The sequence below is a fragment of the Herpailurus yagouaroundi genome, unplaced genomic scaffold, assembly GCF_014898765.1.
Source record: "Herpailurus yagouaroundi ecotype Mexico unplaced genomic scaffold, PumYag 100, whole genome shotgun sequence".
Lineage (NCBI taxonomy): Eukaryota > Metazoa > Chordata > Mammalia > Carnivora > Felidae > Herpailurus > Herpailurus yagouaroundi.
In genome coordinates this window covers 61,944,460-61,961,560 of record NW_024412391.1, presented here as the reverse complement: position 1 = coordinate 61,961,560, position 17,101 = coordinate 61,944,460, and the positions used below count along the sequence as shown (strand labels likewise).

General features: G+C 39.0%; 1 protein-coding gene and 1 pseudogene across 4 annotated transcripts in view; one reads left to right on the top strand and one right to left on the bottom strand.

Annotated features, from left to right (window-relative positions):
* The window catches only part of DYNC1I1 (dynein cytoplasmic 1 intermediate chain 1), a 314,400-nt gene that overhangs the window by 60,180 nt on the left and 237,119 nt on the right, over positions 1-17,101 (top strand). For all 4 annotated transcript variants that reach the window (XM_040472606.1, XM_040472609.1, XM_040472607.1 and 1 more), the window contains one exon: positions 14,596-14,711. In XM_040472606.1, coding sequence (XP_040328540.1) covers positions 14,596-14,711 — 116 coding nt within the window. The remainder of the gene's footprint in view (positions 1-14,595; positions 14,712-17,101) is intronic.
* On the bottom strand, positions 1,986-2,863 carry LOC121028714 (60S ribosomal protein L7a-like; annotated as a pseudogene).

Genomic DNA, 17,101 nt, shown 5'->3' with positions numbered 1-17,101 from the left:
TCTTAAAGTAGAAGCAGAGGTCATTGACTTGAGATCATTCTTCATTTTTTTTTTTAACGTTTATTTATTTTGAAAGAGAGAAAGTGCAAATGGGGGAGGGTCAGGAGAGGGAGAGAGAGAATCCCAACCCCTGGTGCAGGCTCAATCTCAAAACTGTGAGATCATGACCTGAACTGAAATCAAGAGTCAGATGCTTAACCAATTGAGCCACCCAGGCACCCCGAGACTTTTCTTCGTTTCTAATATAGGTATGTAGTGCTATAAAATTCCCCTTACTGCATCTTGCAAATTTTGATATATTTCAATCATTCTCATTGAATTCAAAATACTTTCCAGTTTCCCCTTTTTACTTCATCTTTAAGTGATGAGCTATTTGGAAGTGTGTTATTTAATTTCCACATATTTGGGGTTTTTCCAGAGATCTTTATGTTATTGATTTCTAATTAAATTATTTTTTGGTTACAGAACATATTTTGTACTATTTGTGTCCTTTTAATTTGTCCAGACTTAGTTTATGGTCCATAGTATGATCTGTTTTAGTAAATGTCCTATGTGCCCTTGAAAAGGATGTGTTGTGCTGTTGTTCCATAAATGTTCTATAAATGTCAGTTAGGTCAAATTGGTTGATTATGTTGTTTCAATCTTCAGTATCTTTTGCTAATGTTCTGTTTGTTGGCTCTGTCAATTATTGCTAGAGCGGTGAAATTTCTAACTACAGTTTTGAGTTTTCCTATTTCTTGCAATTCTGTCAGATTGTGCTTCATGTATTTTGAAATATTGTATTAGGTGCAGAAATGTTTAAGATTCTTATGTCTCTCGATAAATTGATGTCTTTATCATTATGAAATGAACTTCTTTGTCCTTGGTAATATATTTTGCTCCAAATCTCCTTTGTGTGACATTAATATTAGCCACTCTAGCTTTCTTTTGATTAGTGTTAGCATGGTATATCTTTTTTCACTCTTTAACTTTTACTTTTATTTGTTTCTTTACATTAAAAGTACATTTCTTATAGGCAACATGTAATTGGGTGTTATATTTTTATCTGTTCTAATAGTTTCTGTCTTTTAATTGGGATATTTGCACTATTCGCATTTAATGTAATTATTGATATGGTTGGGCTTGAATCTGTAATACTGATATTTATTCTCTATTTGTCCTATGTATTCTTCTTTCTTTTTATTATTATTTTTGGTGCTTCCTTTTGTATTATTGAATTTTTTATTATTCTATTTTAACTTTTTATTGACTTATTAGCTGTATCTCTTTGCTTTATTATTTTAGTGGTTGCTTTAGTATTTATAATGTATATCTTTAATCTATCACGATCTACCTTCAAATGATATTGTTCCACTTCCTGTATAGTACAAGAACTTCTTAATATGTTTACATTTACATTTAACTTCTTGATTTTCGTGGTATTGTTATCATACATTTTGTTTTTAATTCTGTTATAAAGCATACACTGCCTTATTTTTATTTTTGTGTAAGTAGCCAATTATCACTGAAAATAAAATATTAAGAAAAAATATCTTATATATTTACTCATGTAGTAAATACTTTTCTGATGTTTATCATTCCTTTGTATAGATCCGTACTTCCACCTGGTATAATTTTACTTCTGCCTGGTGGATATCCTTTAACATTTCTTAAAGCAAAGGTCTTCTGTTAAGGCAGAAATTCACTAATTTTGAGCAATTTGATTACCATGTACCTTGGTAAAGTTTTCTCCATGTTTTATGTGCTTGGGTTCACTGAGAGTCTTTGGATCATTGGGTTTAGAGTTTTCAACAAATTTGGAAAAACTTGACCATTATTTTTGCATATATTTTCTTCTGTTCCTTCTGCTCCTCTGGGAACTCAAATCACATGTATATTAGTTTAGTTGAAAATTTTCCATGGTTAAATTGCTTTATTTACTTATTTTTCTTTTCTATCTGTGTCTGTTGTTTGTTTTGGTTTGGTTTGGTGTTTGCCAATTGACACGGGCTGAGAGAGAGCCTTTTATTACTTTGATGTACAGAAAATTCAACAGCGTTCACTTAGCTCAGTTTGGCGGTCAGTTCTTTAGCCTTTGCCTTTTCCAACTTGGCAATGCGAGCCGCCGACTTTGGACCCAGGACATTGCCTCCCCAGTGGCGGCGGATCTCATCGTGTCTGTCATTATAATTGGACCTGATGGCTTCCCCAGCTTAGCCAGAGCTCCTCTGTCTTCTGAGTTAACCTGTGTGAAGGTGACAGTGGTGCAGGTCATCCTGTGGACCAGGTGCCCCAGACTGGCCTTCTGCTTGATGATACATTAGGGAACCTCCATCTTATGACACAGGGCAGGCAGAAAGACAACCAGCTCAATAGGATCCACATCATGTGCAATCACTACCAGCTGAGCCTTCTTGTTTTCCACCAAGGTGGTGACAGAATTAATCCCAGCTCGAAGGACAGGTGGACTTTTAATGGGGACATTCCCTTTGCCGGCAGCTTGTAAGTCTGGGCCAGCAATCTCTGCTTCTTTCCTTGCTTGGTCTCCGGTCTGTATTTGTGGGCCAGCTTTAGCAGTTGAATAACTGTTTGGTGGTCCAAGGTCTGGGTGAACTGGTTAATCACAGGAAGCCCTTTTAGACGTACAGAGAATAACCTTTTGCCGCTGCAGCTGGATGTAGTAGGGCCATTTGACAAAGTGCATGAGGTCTCTTTTGGGCTGGATGTCCTGTCCAATGACAAAATTCTCGGGTTTTTTCTCAAACAAGGGATTGACTACCTTCTAGGCCTCCTGCTTCTTCACAATAGCAGGGGTCGGGGCCACCTTCTTCCCCTTGGCCTTCTTTCCTTTCGGCATCTTGGATAGCTGGAGGAGAGAGAAAGGGGATCTGTGTTTTATTTAGGATAATTTCCATTGTTTGTATGTGTGTGTATGTTCACTAATCTTTTATTTTGTGGTTTCTAGTATTTCAAAAAAAAAAGTACTCAATGACTTTTTAATTTCATACATTGTAATTTTCCTTCTAGAAGTTCAGTTTGGGTCTTTTAAAGAAATCTTATATGCGTGGGGCCCCTGGGTATCTCAGTCGGTTAAGCCTCCCACTCTTGACTTCAGCTCAGGTCATGATCTCATGGTTCGTGGGTTTGAGCCCTCGATTGAACTCTGTGCTGGGTGTCTCTCTCAAAATAAATAAATAAATTTAAAAGGAGAAATCTTACATGTTTCTACTTAACTTTTTGAACACTTGAAGTACAGTGTTAATCTGTCTTAGTTCTGGGTCAGTTGCAATTGATTGACATATCTTTTCATTATAGTCCTTTTTTCCTGTTTCTTTGTAGATCTGCTGATTTTTGGTCATGTCAGACATTGTGAATATTAGTTTGTTAGGTATTGTCTATATCTGAATTTATAGAAATCTTCTTGAGATTTGTTCTAAGATACAGTTAATTCACTTGGAAACAGTTTGATCCTTTCAAGTCCTATTTTTAAGATTTCTTAGTTGGGATTGATGCAGTGCTCAGCCTGGGGCTAATTAATTCCTGCACTGTACACAATGACCCATAAATCTTGAGGTTTTCTAGCCTAGTCGGTGGGAACAGGCACTAACTGTGTGAGTGCCCAGAACTGTTACCTTTAATTTTTTCAGGTAGTTCTTTCCTTGGCCTCAGATGATTTCCTCACATACTTGCACTATATTAGCACTAAGCTGAATCCTCAAGGGAAACCCTTTGAAGATCTTTTGAGTTTTCTCTTTTTGTAGTATTCCTTTCTATTATTCTGTCCTGTGAATTCTAACTGCCTTGGTATCCCTAGACTCTCAGTTGTCTCCTTAACTTAGGGAGTCTGCTAGATTTCACCTGGATTACTTCCCTGCACCATGGCCTGAGAACTCTCTGAATGCAGGAAGCTGGGGCAGTTATTGGACTCATCTTTTGTTTCCCTCTTTCATATATTAGTGTCCATCATTGCTTGACCCCCAGTATCTTACAAACCATTGTTTCATTCAAACTGCCGTCTTCTTTTTTTTTTTTTTTTTTTTTTTTTAGAATAAATCTGTTTTCTATTACTCCAACCTGGCTAGCAGCACAAATATTGTGTCACTTGATTCTGATTTGTATGTTATCTATGTGATCAGTAAAGAAAATGGCATCGTGGACAAATAAGGGAGATAATATGACATTTAGGAAAAAGAAAGCTTTAAGAAAATTCCAAATAAAATGAGAAAATAAATTTGACCCATTTGTTTTTTAACCAAATACTTATGAAAGTACCAAAAATGCTTTGCTTTCTTATGCTATTACAATAAATTAAGTGAATTGAAGATGATAGAAGTAGAAAGTGAAATAATAGGATAAAAAGAGTCAATTAAAAGATCACTGTATAGAAACAAATCTGCATAAACTGGGAAGTGAAATTTGGGGTTGCGATGGGGAAGTTTGAGAGAGGGATTATATTTTAAATATTTTTTGTTCTTTTATGTAGGAAACATAAGTACAGATGCCACCATGAGATTGTCAGTATTTAGGGAGATGTGCTGAGTCAGCACAAGGGGAGAGGGAAGCAAAGATTCTCAACGACGAGTAGATATCAATAAGCAATAAGGGTCTTTTGTGGCCCATCACTCAAAATTGTTAAAGCCAATAACATATAGGAATATTTAGTACCTTCTGATTATATTGGAGCCTCACAACCGTATGTCCTCTGTGTCATTGTATATTAAACTCTTGGTAGGTTTTTAAAAATATTTGGAACAAAGTGAGAATGAGAAGAAACCTGCTGTGAGGGATGTGGCTGCTCCTTCCTGAAGGAGGCACTTAGGGATGCCTTCTATCCTTGGGAGACATTGGTAGAAGGTGGTGACCTCTCCTACCTCTCAACCTTTCCTTTATTCTCAGCTGAGAGAGAGGGCGAGTGTTAACTCCTGAATCCACGAGGCACCATCCCATACTGCTGTGGAGAAATAGAGAGATCACTCTGTCAAGAATAGAAATTAAAGTAGCTCTATGAAGGCACTAGAAAAACATGTATTTTCAAGAGGCTGGTAGGTGTTTGAGAAAATCTAGACAGGCAGTTTTAGAGGACTTTTCACATTTAAAATCGTTTCAATTTGACTAACAGAACAATAATAACCTCATTAGTGTTTGATGAAGTAACCCTCTTTTTGCTTGTTCTTCAAGTTTTACCAAATGTTGTTTATTATGTTTAAATCCCTGGTTTGAATTAATTTTAAAGTTTCCTATGTAACAAGGTCTAGTATTTTCTTGAGAAAAATGTGGGTTGTATTCTTCTTGAGCATATGGATGGTCTCTGCCTTTTTTTTTTTTTAAGTTTATTTATCTATTTTGAGAGAGAGCATGTGAGCAAGGGAAGGGTAGAGGGAGAGGGAGAGAGAGATTCCTGAGCAAGCTCCACACTGTCAGTGCAGAGCCCAATGTGGGGCTCGAACCCACAAACTGTGAGATTGTGAACTGAGCCAAAACCAAGAGTTAGACGCTTAACCAACTGAGCCACCCAGGCACCCCAATATCTGCCTTTTTAAAAAATGTTTTATTTATTTTTGAGAGAGAGAGCATGAGTGGGGGAAAGGCAGAGAAAGAAGGGGACAGAGGATCTGAAGCAGGCTCCAAGCTGACAGCAGTGAGCCCGATGCGGGGCTGGAACTCAAGAACTGTCAATCTCTGCCTTTGTAATAACACCTAATCACACACTCTGTGGAAATTGAAATATGGAACAGCAGCTTATAACCTGTGTGTATCAAAAGGTAATGCTAAAATGCATTTCAGAGTCTGTAAGTATATAGTAAAATTTGACCCATGAAAAACTTTAATAAACTGGTTTTAACAGATTCAATTAAAAGTCATAAGAGAGAGAGAAAACACTTTACTTACCTCTTAAGGTACTCATTTATCCAGTCCTCAAACATTTCTTGAGAAGCTACTTGCTATCTGCCAGTCTTTGTTTTCTGTTCTCAAGAACCTTGAGTAAGCAGGTAGAGGATATTTTCTGTTCCACACTAGCAGCAGGATTTTCATAAAACTTTATTCTTTTTTTTATTCCATTTCAGAAAAATGAGTATGACCAGTTGGCAAGGATGTCTGCTTATACTTTGGTCCTAAGTGACTTAAAGAATTGTTTAAATTTATAGCTTTATGTTGCAACTGCTACAGAAGGTTGTTCATGAATATTAAGTCAGTAAAAGGCCATTTCAACCAAATTTTTATATTATTATTGGTTTTTATGTAATATTGGAGAGAACACACTTCTGTACTGCCTGTTCTTGTAATTCTGAACTTTCAGTTTTCCTTTGTAAGGTGGACACGTGATAGCAGAACCCCCACTCATATTGCCAAGCTGTATTGTAACCGTGACTATTTTGACTTTTCTCTTATCCTGGAAATTTGCAAGATTTACTTGTGTTATGAAATTCAAGGCAAACCCTTTGGCTGTGCCTGTTGACTGAGCCAGACTTGACATTTGCTTCTGTTCAGCAAAAATACTTTAGCTGCCAAACTAATATCTCTGCACAGTAAGAAGTAAATATCATGGAAATGAAATAAATACCTCTCAAATGATTTTTAAAATGTGAACATAGAAAATGGAAACTCATCTCTTTTGAGGTAATCAGAAAAGGTCAGCCATCAAGTTGCTTTCCAGTTCTTGGAGGAAAACACCCACTTGGAACATAGGTGATAAAGGGAGTGTGGTAAGGGGCTGCCTGCCAGGTTCACTTCCATTGTGTGGCCCCCCATTGTCCTTTCCTCCACGTGGTGTCCCATTCCCAATGCAAGGAATCGGTTCTTGAGATGTCACACCTTGACACAACTAATTATACTATGGTACAGTGTTTGGAAAACAAATTACCCTTTGTCATTTCATATTACGTGAGTTTCTGTGCCCTTGGCTGCCTATATTCTTTCTTTCTATGTATGCAGCATTTTCTCATCTGACTCTCATTTGGTGGCTTCCAGGGCCATAATTTCTGTTTTGTCTTCTTTTCTGAGCTTTGGTCTTATATCTCGTACAAGGGGATAACCCTTCACCAGAAACTCATCCACTGAGGTACTCATTTTTTACCCCAAGGCATATCTTTCTGTGGATTCCTCTGTCTTCCAGTTACACCATTCACTTTTCTTCCCATAAGGCATGAGGCCTTGAAATAATCACCAGTCTGCTCCTTTTCCTTCACCCTCCATACCAAGTAAACTGCTAAGGTCTACCTTCATTTCTTTTCTAGAGTCACCAAAGTATGGCATATCCTTTCTGTTCCCTGTGCCATAACTACTGAGTGCTTTCTTATCACCTTGGACCAAGTCTCCACATTTCTTAGACTGCCGGTCACAAATCCAATAACCATGTCTCTGGCTGCCTCCTTTGAATTAATGCTTTGCCTGGATTTTCTCTTTGGTTACTGAACCCACCCACCCTCTGCTTGTAGATCCTTTTGCGGTTCCCCCACACTCAGCTTGTAAGGTCCCACACACAGCCTCTGGTTACTCACTTGTCAAAAAGAGATTTGATACCATTCTTTACATGGTTGCTATGCTAACAAGTTTGAAATGTTTCTTTGCAGTGGTCAATTTCTTACTCAGTAACTTTCAGTAATTTCCCATTATCTACAGCATGAAGTTTAAGTTCGTTAGCCCAAGATTTTGAGCCCTCTAAGAATAATCTGCTTACAGTGTACCTCTCAAAACTTAATCTTCCATTGCTCTTCAGCTTAAAACTTTTTTTTTTTTTTTCCTGAAAACTTGATCTGTCAGGTATGAAATGTGAATTTGGTCTCCAGATCTTTTTGCACAAGACTGCCTCCCTAGGTTACCCTCGTCATTCTTTTCTACCTGAGTAGACTCACCTATCTTATCCTTCAAGACTCACATCAGGCCTTTAGTCTCAGTGAAACTTTATTTATTGAAGCACATGGTAATCTGCCCATTATACTCTCCTGTCCCACTTACTGTGTGGATCACTTATGTTGGCTTTTATTATTTGCTACTTTTCATTCCTATTTGCCTTTTGATGTATATGTTTGATCTCTTTATTCTGCTCTTTATTCTGTTAGGATCTGGGAGAGTGTCATGTTTCAAAAAGTGTGGTTGCTGATAATGATGTTGGCTGAAGTGGTTCCTTTGCCAGTTGTCAAAGACACTGTGCATACCCACATAAGATGTTTGGACAAGAAGGAAAATGGAACCATTCCCATTCTTGCTGTCTTAGGAAATCTTCTTTGAGAAGCCTCAAGGAATTTTAGAAGCAGCACTAGAAACATTCTTTGGCGGCACCATTAATGTTTCATGGGATGAAATATTCACATGCAAATATGCAGGAATAAAACCCAGCAGGATTGAGTCTGGGTCCAGTGAAGACATTCTTTTATTCCTTAGCCTTGACCTACTTTGGCATCTGGCTGAATAACTCCTTGTCTCTGAGAATATCTGTTCTGGGTTTTATCTGCATGAGTTCCAAGTCTCTTGGAGGCACCCCACCTTTATTTTTAAAGGCAATAGATAGTAGTTTCTTTGACAACTAGTGGGTGTTCTTTAGCACTCCACATGTAGGCCCAAAACAATGGCTGTCTCCATATTTTCAGGTTGCAGGTGCACTGGCTTTAGAAGCTGAAGTTCTGATGCTCGTGGCTTTGAAAAGAATGGAGACCTTTTCAGAACATAGGCACAAGACCAGGGTATCCCATTTTGGTAGATAATGCTTTGCTTTGCAAGTATTTTCTCTCTTTAGTATTAAAGAATGTTTAAAGTATTAAACACTTAAAAAACATCAGTGAAGTTTTTCAACTGTCATCCACTTTTGAAACGGGAGCCACATAGTATACATTTATTAGAATTCCAATGGCAATGTGCATGTTTCTCATGCTGTTAATGATAGGACAGAATCCTTCTATTTGGGATATAACCATTATTTTCGTCAACTTTGGTAGACGTCATAGACAATGCTTAGGTCACACTTGGGGTTTTCCTCTTTCTTGAATAACGAAACTTTGTAAGCAGCTTAGCAAAGTCATGCTAACCTTACTGTGGTTGGATAGATATCAGTTGAACTCAAAACAGAAAAAATAATGGGGGTCTGTCTCCACTCATTCAAGGGAGTAGTTTTCTTCTTGTGATTCAGAATGTCCAACCAAGGACAAATGGACAGAACCTGGGTAGATTGGACTATGCTTGTGGTGAACTAGAAACGTTTACATCCTGAGCACCAGCCAGTGACCTTCTCAGACTTCAGATAGCTTCACTTTTTTATTCCTAGTCAAAATCTGATCTTTCTTTTCAGAAGAAACTTTGCAACTTTCCTCAGCCAGCTTGTTAAGCCAAATTGACAGGATTAGTTGACGAGGAGGCTTCCAGGACTTTTAGTGGGAGTCCCACCCCAGCCCTGGGGAGATATGGGCCCTCTGTCATTCTAGGACCATGCCAAGTTAGCTTGTGAGGGATCAGGGTTCATTGCCCAGAGTCTCTGGCATCCTCTGCCTGACTCTTTAGTTTTTAGATATAGGAAAGACTTGCACTGGTCTCTTTGCCTGCCTCTTATCTCTTCTTCATCTTTGTTCATCTTTGTGTCTGGCCCATCTCATAGAGCTTTATAAACTTGGTCCAGGGACATCCTCTCCTCCCTTTTCAGTGGGACTAAAGCCTCATCCTCTAGGAATTGGCTACATTCGGGGATCCCCAGGTGAATATGGTTAAACGGTGAAGTCTCTGTCCAGTATTTCGAACTCACTGGTACTCAGGCTTTAATGGGCATTGGAATCACTGGACTCTGCCTGCAGTGTTTCTGGTTCAGTAGTTTTCAGGTGGGGCCTGTGAATTTGCATTGTTACCTGTTCCCAAATGGTACTGCGGCTGCTGGTCAAGGACCACACTTTGGGAGCCCCTGCTCTAGGACTTCTGTTTGGGTTCCCTCTATATTTATTCAATGTGGTCACAGTGAATCTAAATATATGAAGCCTTATTGTACTTCTTAAGTGACACTGACTCGCTCTCTTATGATTATTTAGAACATGATACACATTTAATTCGGTGTATTTAAAATTCTATTAAAGCCTCTTATTTTAGAATAAACTACCAAGGTGAAAATACACAGTATAATTTAATAATAATGCCATGTCCACCTGGCATTTGACAATTAAAATCTCAGTTTACACTTCTGTAGGATGCCTTCTGCCTTTCCCCTTTTCTAGTCTTCTCTTCTTCCCACCTTTCCTTCCTCAAACATTGATTTAGTGCCTCCTCTGTACCTGACACTGAACTGAGGCCCAAGCTACAGAGATGAATCAGTAAGGGATAAATAAGCAAGCTTGCAGTCATATCAGACATGAAAAGAGGTGAATACAGTGGCCTGTATGAGGGGTGATAGCAGAAGTATCTGCTTGTACGTAGGTGAAAGCATGAGCTTTGCAGGAGGGGGAGTGGGATGGCAGCTAAGTGATCCCAGAGCCAGAACTGAAGAGCCAGTATGGAATTTACAGCCTGATTAGAAGGAAAAGGAATTATAGTAACATTAGTGCTACATTGTTTTTTTTTTCCCCCTCTCTTGCTAAGCAGTTTAATTTGTATCCTTGTATAAAAGAAATATGAATTGATAAGGCTTGAATAAAAATAAAAAATATATGATGCTCAAAGTTCATACTTAAAGGAAATAACTACGGTGTACTTCATGTCTTAAACATTTTATAATAATTTTTTCAGCTGATAAAATTGTAGAAATGTTTTTTTACAAAAAGGGAAGTTGAATAAGGCCTCTATCACAGAGTTGTATAAATGGATGGATTCTGGATCCACTGACATGCAGGCCCCAGGACTGGTCTAGGAAATACTCAGAATGGAGGACTCAGAGAACACACCTAAGAGGAAGGTCTTTGCTGTGGAAGGGTGCCACCTACTGGCCAGCCTGTCTGAACCAGCTAGGACTGAGAACCATTGTGTGGTGCTCACCTTGCAAACAGGATCCTTCGATTATGCTCCAATACTATAGGCCTCGCTGTGTCTCAGGAATCCTTTCTCATACTTATAAAATGATCACATGTGCTTGGCCCTCTACTATATTAGGTTGTAAGAGTGTGCCTCAGTGAGGCGATGCTCATAAAGCATTAGGAAAAAAATCAGAGGACAGGGTCAACAGAGAACAGTTTCTAAGAACATGGCCCTTAACTTGCTGTTTGACAGAGCCAAAGGCCTGGGTCTGTCACTTACTACCTTTGTGATTTTGGGAAAACGACTTACTATAGCTGAACCTTAATTTTTTTAAGCGTAAAATTGGAATAGGATGTAAAATTGTAATGAGGATATAATAAGATAATATATAAAAAGTGTTTATCTGCATTATAACTACACAGTTACTAAAGCAACAGCAGAATAGCCACAAAGTATAAAAGCATTTGCTATAAATGCAGCTGAATCAATGTGGAGACTGCAGGGAAAGACACAGTAATGTATCCATTACCCCATAAGAAGCATTATAAGCCGTTGCTTTAAAATTATAAATCATTTGAGACAAAATCACCCTCAAGGGAAAAGGACAAGTTCATTGATGTATCAACCAATTGGCACATGCGGAGAATCACTTCATCACAACTTAGCTTTTATTTATTCTTGATGGCATGGGTTGAGTTGGGACCCTGGGTTTGCAAATACAGCATCAGAGAGGGACTGGTGGAAACTTTTTGATAGTTTTTGAGAAAAGGAAACATTTTGTTTAGTGAGATAAGGTCACTCATGCAGACTAAGTTTTGACAGCTGAGAAGTATCATGGTGATAATGCTTTCAGTTAAAGGAAAAGCAAATAGGGTCTCCCAAGCAGCCAAAAGGATACATGTGCCCATATAAAGACATTGGTGGGTGATTCTCATGTTTCACTGAAAGAGATCATCTTCAAATCTGCTGTCTTAAAGAATCTTTAATATAGAGCATTCATAAATCTGTCCTCTCTGGTTTTTTAAAACAAATACAAGCATTACCAGTCAAAAATAAATAAATTAAAAGTAGAGATGCTTAAGCCAGGAGCTGCTTGCTATGTGCCAGGCACAGAAGTAAGTGCTTTGCAAGTATTAGCTTCATTCTGTCTTCACAACCACTCAGTGATGTGTACCCACTTTACAGATAAGAAACTTGAGGCTTAGTAGGGTTTGTCACTTGTTCAAAGCTTTCACCTACCATTCGGTTGATAAGTGACCAAGCATAGAATTCAAAGCCGTATTTGTTTCTGAATGAGTCCATGACTTGACCATTATGCCATACTGTCTTATCAGTTGGTTTTGATTTGCCATGGTGGATTATCAAATTACATGTCAGCCTCCTATTTCCAGTGCCTGCTGATGGTTACCCATCAAGATAGGTCTATGGCTTATGTCCCATCAGCAAGAAACCCTAGAATCCCTGCCTGAAGCTGTAGGTACCTTTCAGTGGGAGTATGGAGATCTCTGGGCCTCACATAGATGCCCATAGAAGTCTAGGATCCAGGGTGATCCCTTCATGCCAGGGGTGGCTTCATTTGAAAAGGTGGGGCTGTCATACGAGCATACATTTCTTTCCATATCTTTGCTTGTGTGATGCAGCCTGACCTCTCTCGACCTCAGAAAGATGCCCTGGGCTATGAAACAGCAGGAGGAGGCATTACCCCAAGCAGTCCTGGGGTGTCTATTCATGCTTGTTTTTTCAAGTGCTTGGAGAAAGACCTATTTCAGGAAAGAAAACATTCTTCTCTGACTTAAGATGTTAAACTAATACCTGAGTTTCTTACTTTGAAACTTTGAGCCTTTTACCTTGTTTGGCAACTTTGTTTCTAGTCTATTTTGTGTGTTTTCCACTAACTCTGTGTGAGGAGGCTGCACGGAGTTCTGGGAACCCAGCCTGACACTCTGCGGTGCAGACTTGTGAGTGAGTGAGGCTTGTGAGGCCCAGGCCTGTGTGCAGCTGCGACTATGGTCCTGGTTATGGGCACTTCAGAGATGGCCAAACAGGCTTGTTTTCTAACTGGCGTTTAGAGAACTTTGTGCACATCTACTCTGTACACATCTTTGATAATCACCTCAGTTGTTTGAGCAACTCCTAGAAAAGAAGAAAAACTTTTTTCCTAGAATGCTTGGGAGATTGTACAAGGAAATTTCCAGCTGTGACATGCATTTTTTAAATTTTATTATTGCTAGGAGTACTAAAAATACAATGAGTCTGTGCCATCTGCTAATAATAATTAAAAACAATAATATGAATAAAATGTGCTTCTACTGGCCATAGAGAACTAGGGAGTGTAACTAGGATTCCCTGTATGTGCTATTGAGCTATGCATTTATTTCAGTTTTCATTACCTGTCAGAGAGAAGCATACATACTCTATGCCTGGAAATTTTTAAGAAACACAGTAGAATATGTCCCATCCTAATATTAAGTCTATTTGTTAAAAATAATGTTCCAGAAACTGTTTTAAGATATAAGTGTGGAAATTATGTACATATGTGCACATAATACATATGTAGTATATGCATCATATGTGTGTCGTATATATACGTTCCCATAACAATCCTAATAGCAAGTACTAGTAATGTCTCCATTTTATAGATGACAAAACTGAGGTGCAGAGAGGTTAGGTACCTTGTTTAAGATCACACACACAGCTGGTAAGTGGGGGGGGCTAGAGTCTATGTGCTTAACCACCAGACTCTGCTGCCGCCATGATTTGGATGTGCCTGGGGGACTCAGAAGGCACTTCAGATTTCTGCAGTAACTCAGAAACCACCATTAAGAGCCCTAGGTAGGAGTTGGCTTGGTGGAAAAGGCACTGGACCAGGATTCAGGCCAACAATACTTTAACCATGTATGAGTTCTATATACCTGGACATGTCTCTTACACTGCATTTCATTTTCCTCATCTATAAAATGGAGATGGTGATAACATCTTCCCATATGCCTCCTAGAGGTGTTGTGAGAACAGATGACGTGATAGATGTTAGAAACATCTGAAAACACTTGAAACGTGACATAAATATTTAGAAATTGTTTTGCACATGGTCACAGTTGGGGAATTCCAAGCTAAAATCCTATCACTCTTAGCCCAGTGCCCTCTTGACCCACCTATGCTTTAGCAATGTGCCTTTACACAGATTCACATGCTGATCTGTGTTACTTCCTCTTCTGGAGAACTGAGAAGCGTTATACTCCCTCTTGGAATGTGCTCCTCTCGATGCTATCATAGCAAACATGTTACCCCATTAAGAAATCATCTTTCTTTTCTTCTGACTTGAGAATCACTGCTTTTCCTTTGTCTATCTCATGTAAGAGGCTAGGATCTTGTATTACCAATGAAAATTCCCTTTATTGATTTAAAACAAGCAAAATCAAAGGTGCTCAGAATGGAAGCGTCTCCTCTGAGCCAGACCAAGACCTTGTTTTACAGATAGAAAAACTGAGGGTCAGCATGAGGGACCTATCTGACATCACCAGAAAATTAGGGCCAACGTGGGCCAAGAAGCCAAGTGTCCCAGCGTCCAGCCCAAGCCCCTTGCACTGAGAAACTGCAGGTTGGGGTTTGTGTTGGTCCTGTGCGTTATTACTGATAGCTTTTCTGCAAAGAACACGTTCCCTCTTTTAAGTGTTTGTCCTTTGTTACTTACAGACGAAGACTGCACAGGCTGGGTGTGTCGAAGGTTACCCAGGTGGATTTTCTGCCCAGGGAAGTTGTGTCATACTCCAAGGAGACCCAGACTCCTCTGGCTACACATCAGTCTGAAGGTAAACAAGCTATGTCTTTTGTTTGCTTTCCATATTATCTCTAGGAGAAATTGCCAGGGTGTCACATCCTTCTTGGTTTTATGTCTTTACCACAACCGATCTTCATAAGACATAAACATGATGACACACTGAAAGTCCAGATCTCCTTTGGCTCAGATTTTGACAGTTCTGAACAGAGAGCCTAGTGGTACTCCTCCAAAGGACCCATGAGCTTTAAAATGGATCACTTAGGTCACGCTTTGTCACAACTGTATGAGGAAGGACAAAATCATCCCAGGATGACATTATAGAAACTTTTCTGAATTTTATCAATAAAAACAATGTGTACATTAAGATTCATCATTTTCAGGAGTCAGCAAGTATCAGAACACCACCTGTTCCTCAAAATAAAGTATTCTGAACTACAATCACAACCAGTCATTGGTGTCTACAGTCTTTGTGGCTACTTTCTTGCTGTTATGGTAGGATTGAGTAGCTGTGACACAGAACTTACATCTCATATAGCCAGAAATCTTTACTACAGTGTGGAACTTTATAGAAAAACTTCGCTGACCCCTGATTGGCTTTGCCATTCAGATGACAACACACTAGAGTGTCTTACCATTTAAAACTTAAAATCTAAAATTTAAAAAAGTTTTCCATGCACACTCCACATAGGTGAATGGGAAGTGAATTCCATGCTTTCTTCATGCATACCAGAAAACGTCACGTGGAAAAGTCAGATGCAAATCCCAGTCATTAAAAAAAATACAGTAAGAGAAATTGAAGCTTATAAAATGCTCCCTAGAAATGAGACATTACACTCAAGCAGAAGAGATATATGTGTGTAAGAGTTGTTTACATTGTTGGAAAACAGCATGATTGGCATAGCTAGGCAAATTCTCTTTTTACTTTATGTTATTTTACTTTTTGGTGTGGTGAAGAGAATGTTAGAGTTTGGGTTTCATTGTCATCATGTAGTAAATACTGAACACAAGTCATGAGGATGGAAAATGATTTGAATGTCTTGCTTGCTTTACAGCAAATATATAAATTAGTGCAGTTGGGTTTGTGCAAGCTACAGAGATTTTCAATTTTGGTTCCAAACATGTAATGTCCAAAGCGAAGTGAAGTCTGATTCCTTGAAGTAGTGCGTTGCCTACAGGTCTTCTGGAAACCTTTCCTGGGTAATACTGGGTGCTGCAGGGACAAGTCTTTGGTGACAGGGCCTCCATCTTTCAAATCTGAGAGTGAAATGAATTTTAGAAGCAAACAAGTAGCACCCTCTGGTGGTGGAATTTTAAACCAACCACTTAAACAACTTCAAGAACCTTCTATTAATGTGGCAGAAAATACAAAGTTAGAAAAGCTTTTTGGAGTTCACCTAGGCTATCCTTGGACCTCCAGGCAGATCAGAAAGATTATTAAAAAACAACCTCACCACCCAACCAAAACATTTGTTTGAGTTAATTTGCTGCCAGAGGTATTTGCAGGGCTGTAGCCTGAGGTATGTTTATTTAGCCCAAAATTTGACCCATAACATAAAGTTATACAACTGAAATTGGAGAAGGAGTGAATTATACTTTGAAAATGTGTAGACTTCAGATATTGGAAAGGGTACAGAAATATTTACAAGGAAGATAAATTAAGGATGAAAAGGCATCAACTCTAAACTTTTAAACTGGAACACATCAAAAGGAAAAGCCTGGGCATTTGTTTTATTACTGCAAAGAGAGCTTGGGAGCCCTCATTATGCTGTGGTCCAAGCAGCAGGAAAGAAGGAATTTATTTCTCAGCTATTGGCAGAAGGTCTTCCTGTTTTGTTAACAAGATTCATAGAGGTTTTTGTGGTGATGGGTGTTTCAATGGTTCAAATTCCACAATACAGATTTGAACTCAAAGCTAGCTACTGTAGCTCTAGACATTAAGCACTGCCCGATGGGTTTAGACTGGAAGAACTTTAGATTTGGGTTCAGCAAATTGTCCTCTTACCACAGATGATTCTTTGACCTTTGGCTGCCTGCAGTAGCCCAGCTGCCTGGCTGACAAAGGTGCCCACTGCTTGCCTTTTACCTGCTGGGTGAAGGGAGCTGGCAGAGGGGGAGCTTGGGGAAAGCAGCAGGCACTTGCAGGGAGAATCGACCACATGGCAGGTTTGGGTTGGCTTCTGATTTGGGGCTTGAGCCATGGCAATGTTTTCATGACAACTGCAGCCATTCGGAGGTAGGAAACAATGAACTACTGAATTTTATGACACACTGAAGCTCTTGCATGGATAATATTTAAAACTGTGGTGTATCTAAGACCCATAGCATATTTTTACCCATAGTGTAGGAAAGAATACTATTTTTAAAGTCATTTTGGAACTATGGGAAACTCAACAATATTCAAACAAGTGAAATCAGAGCATT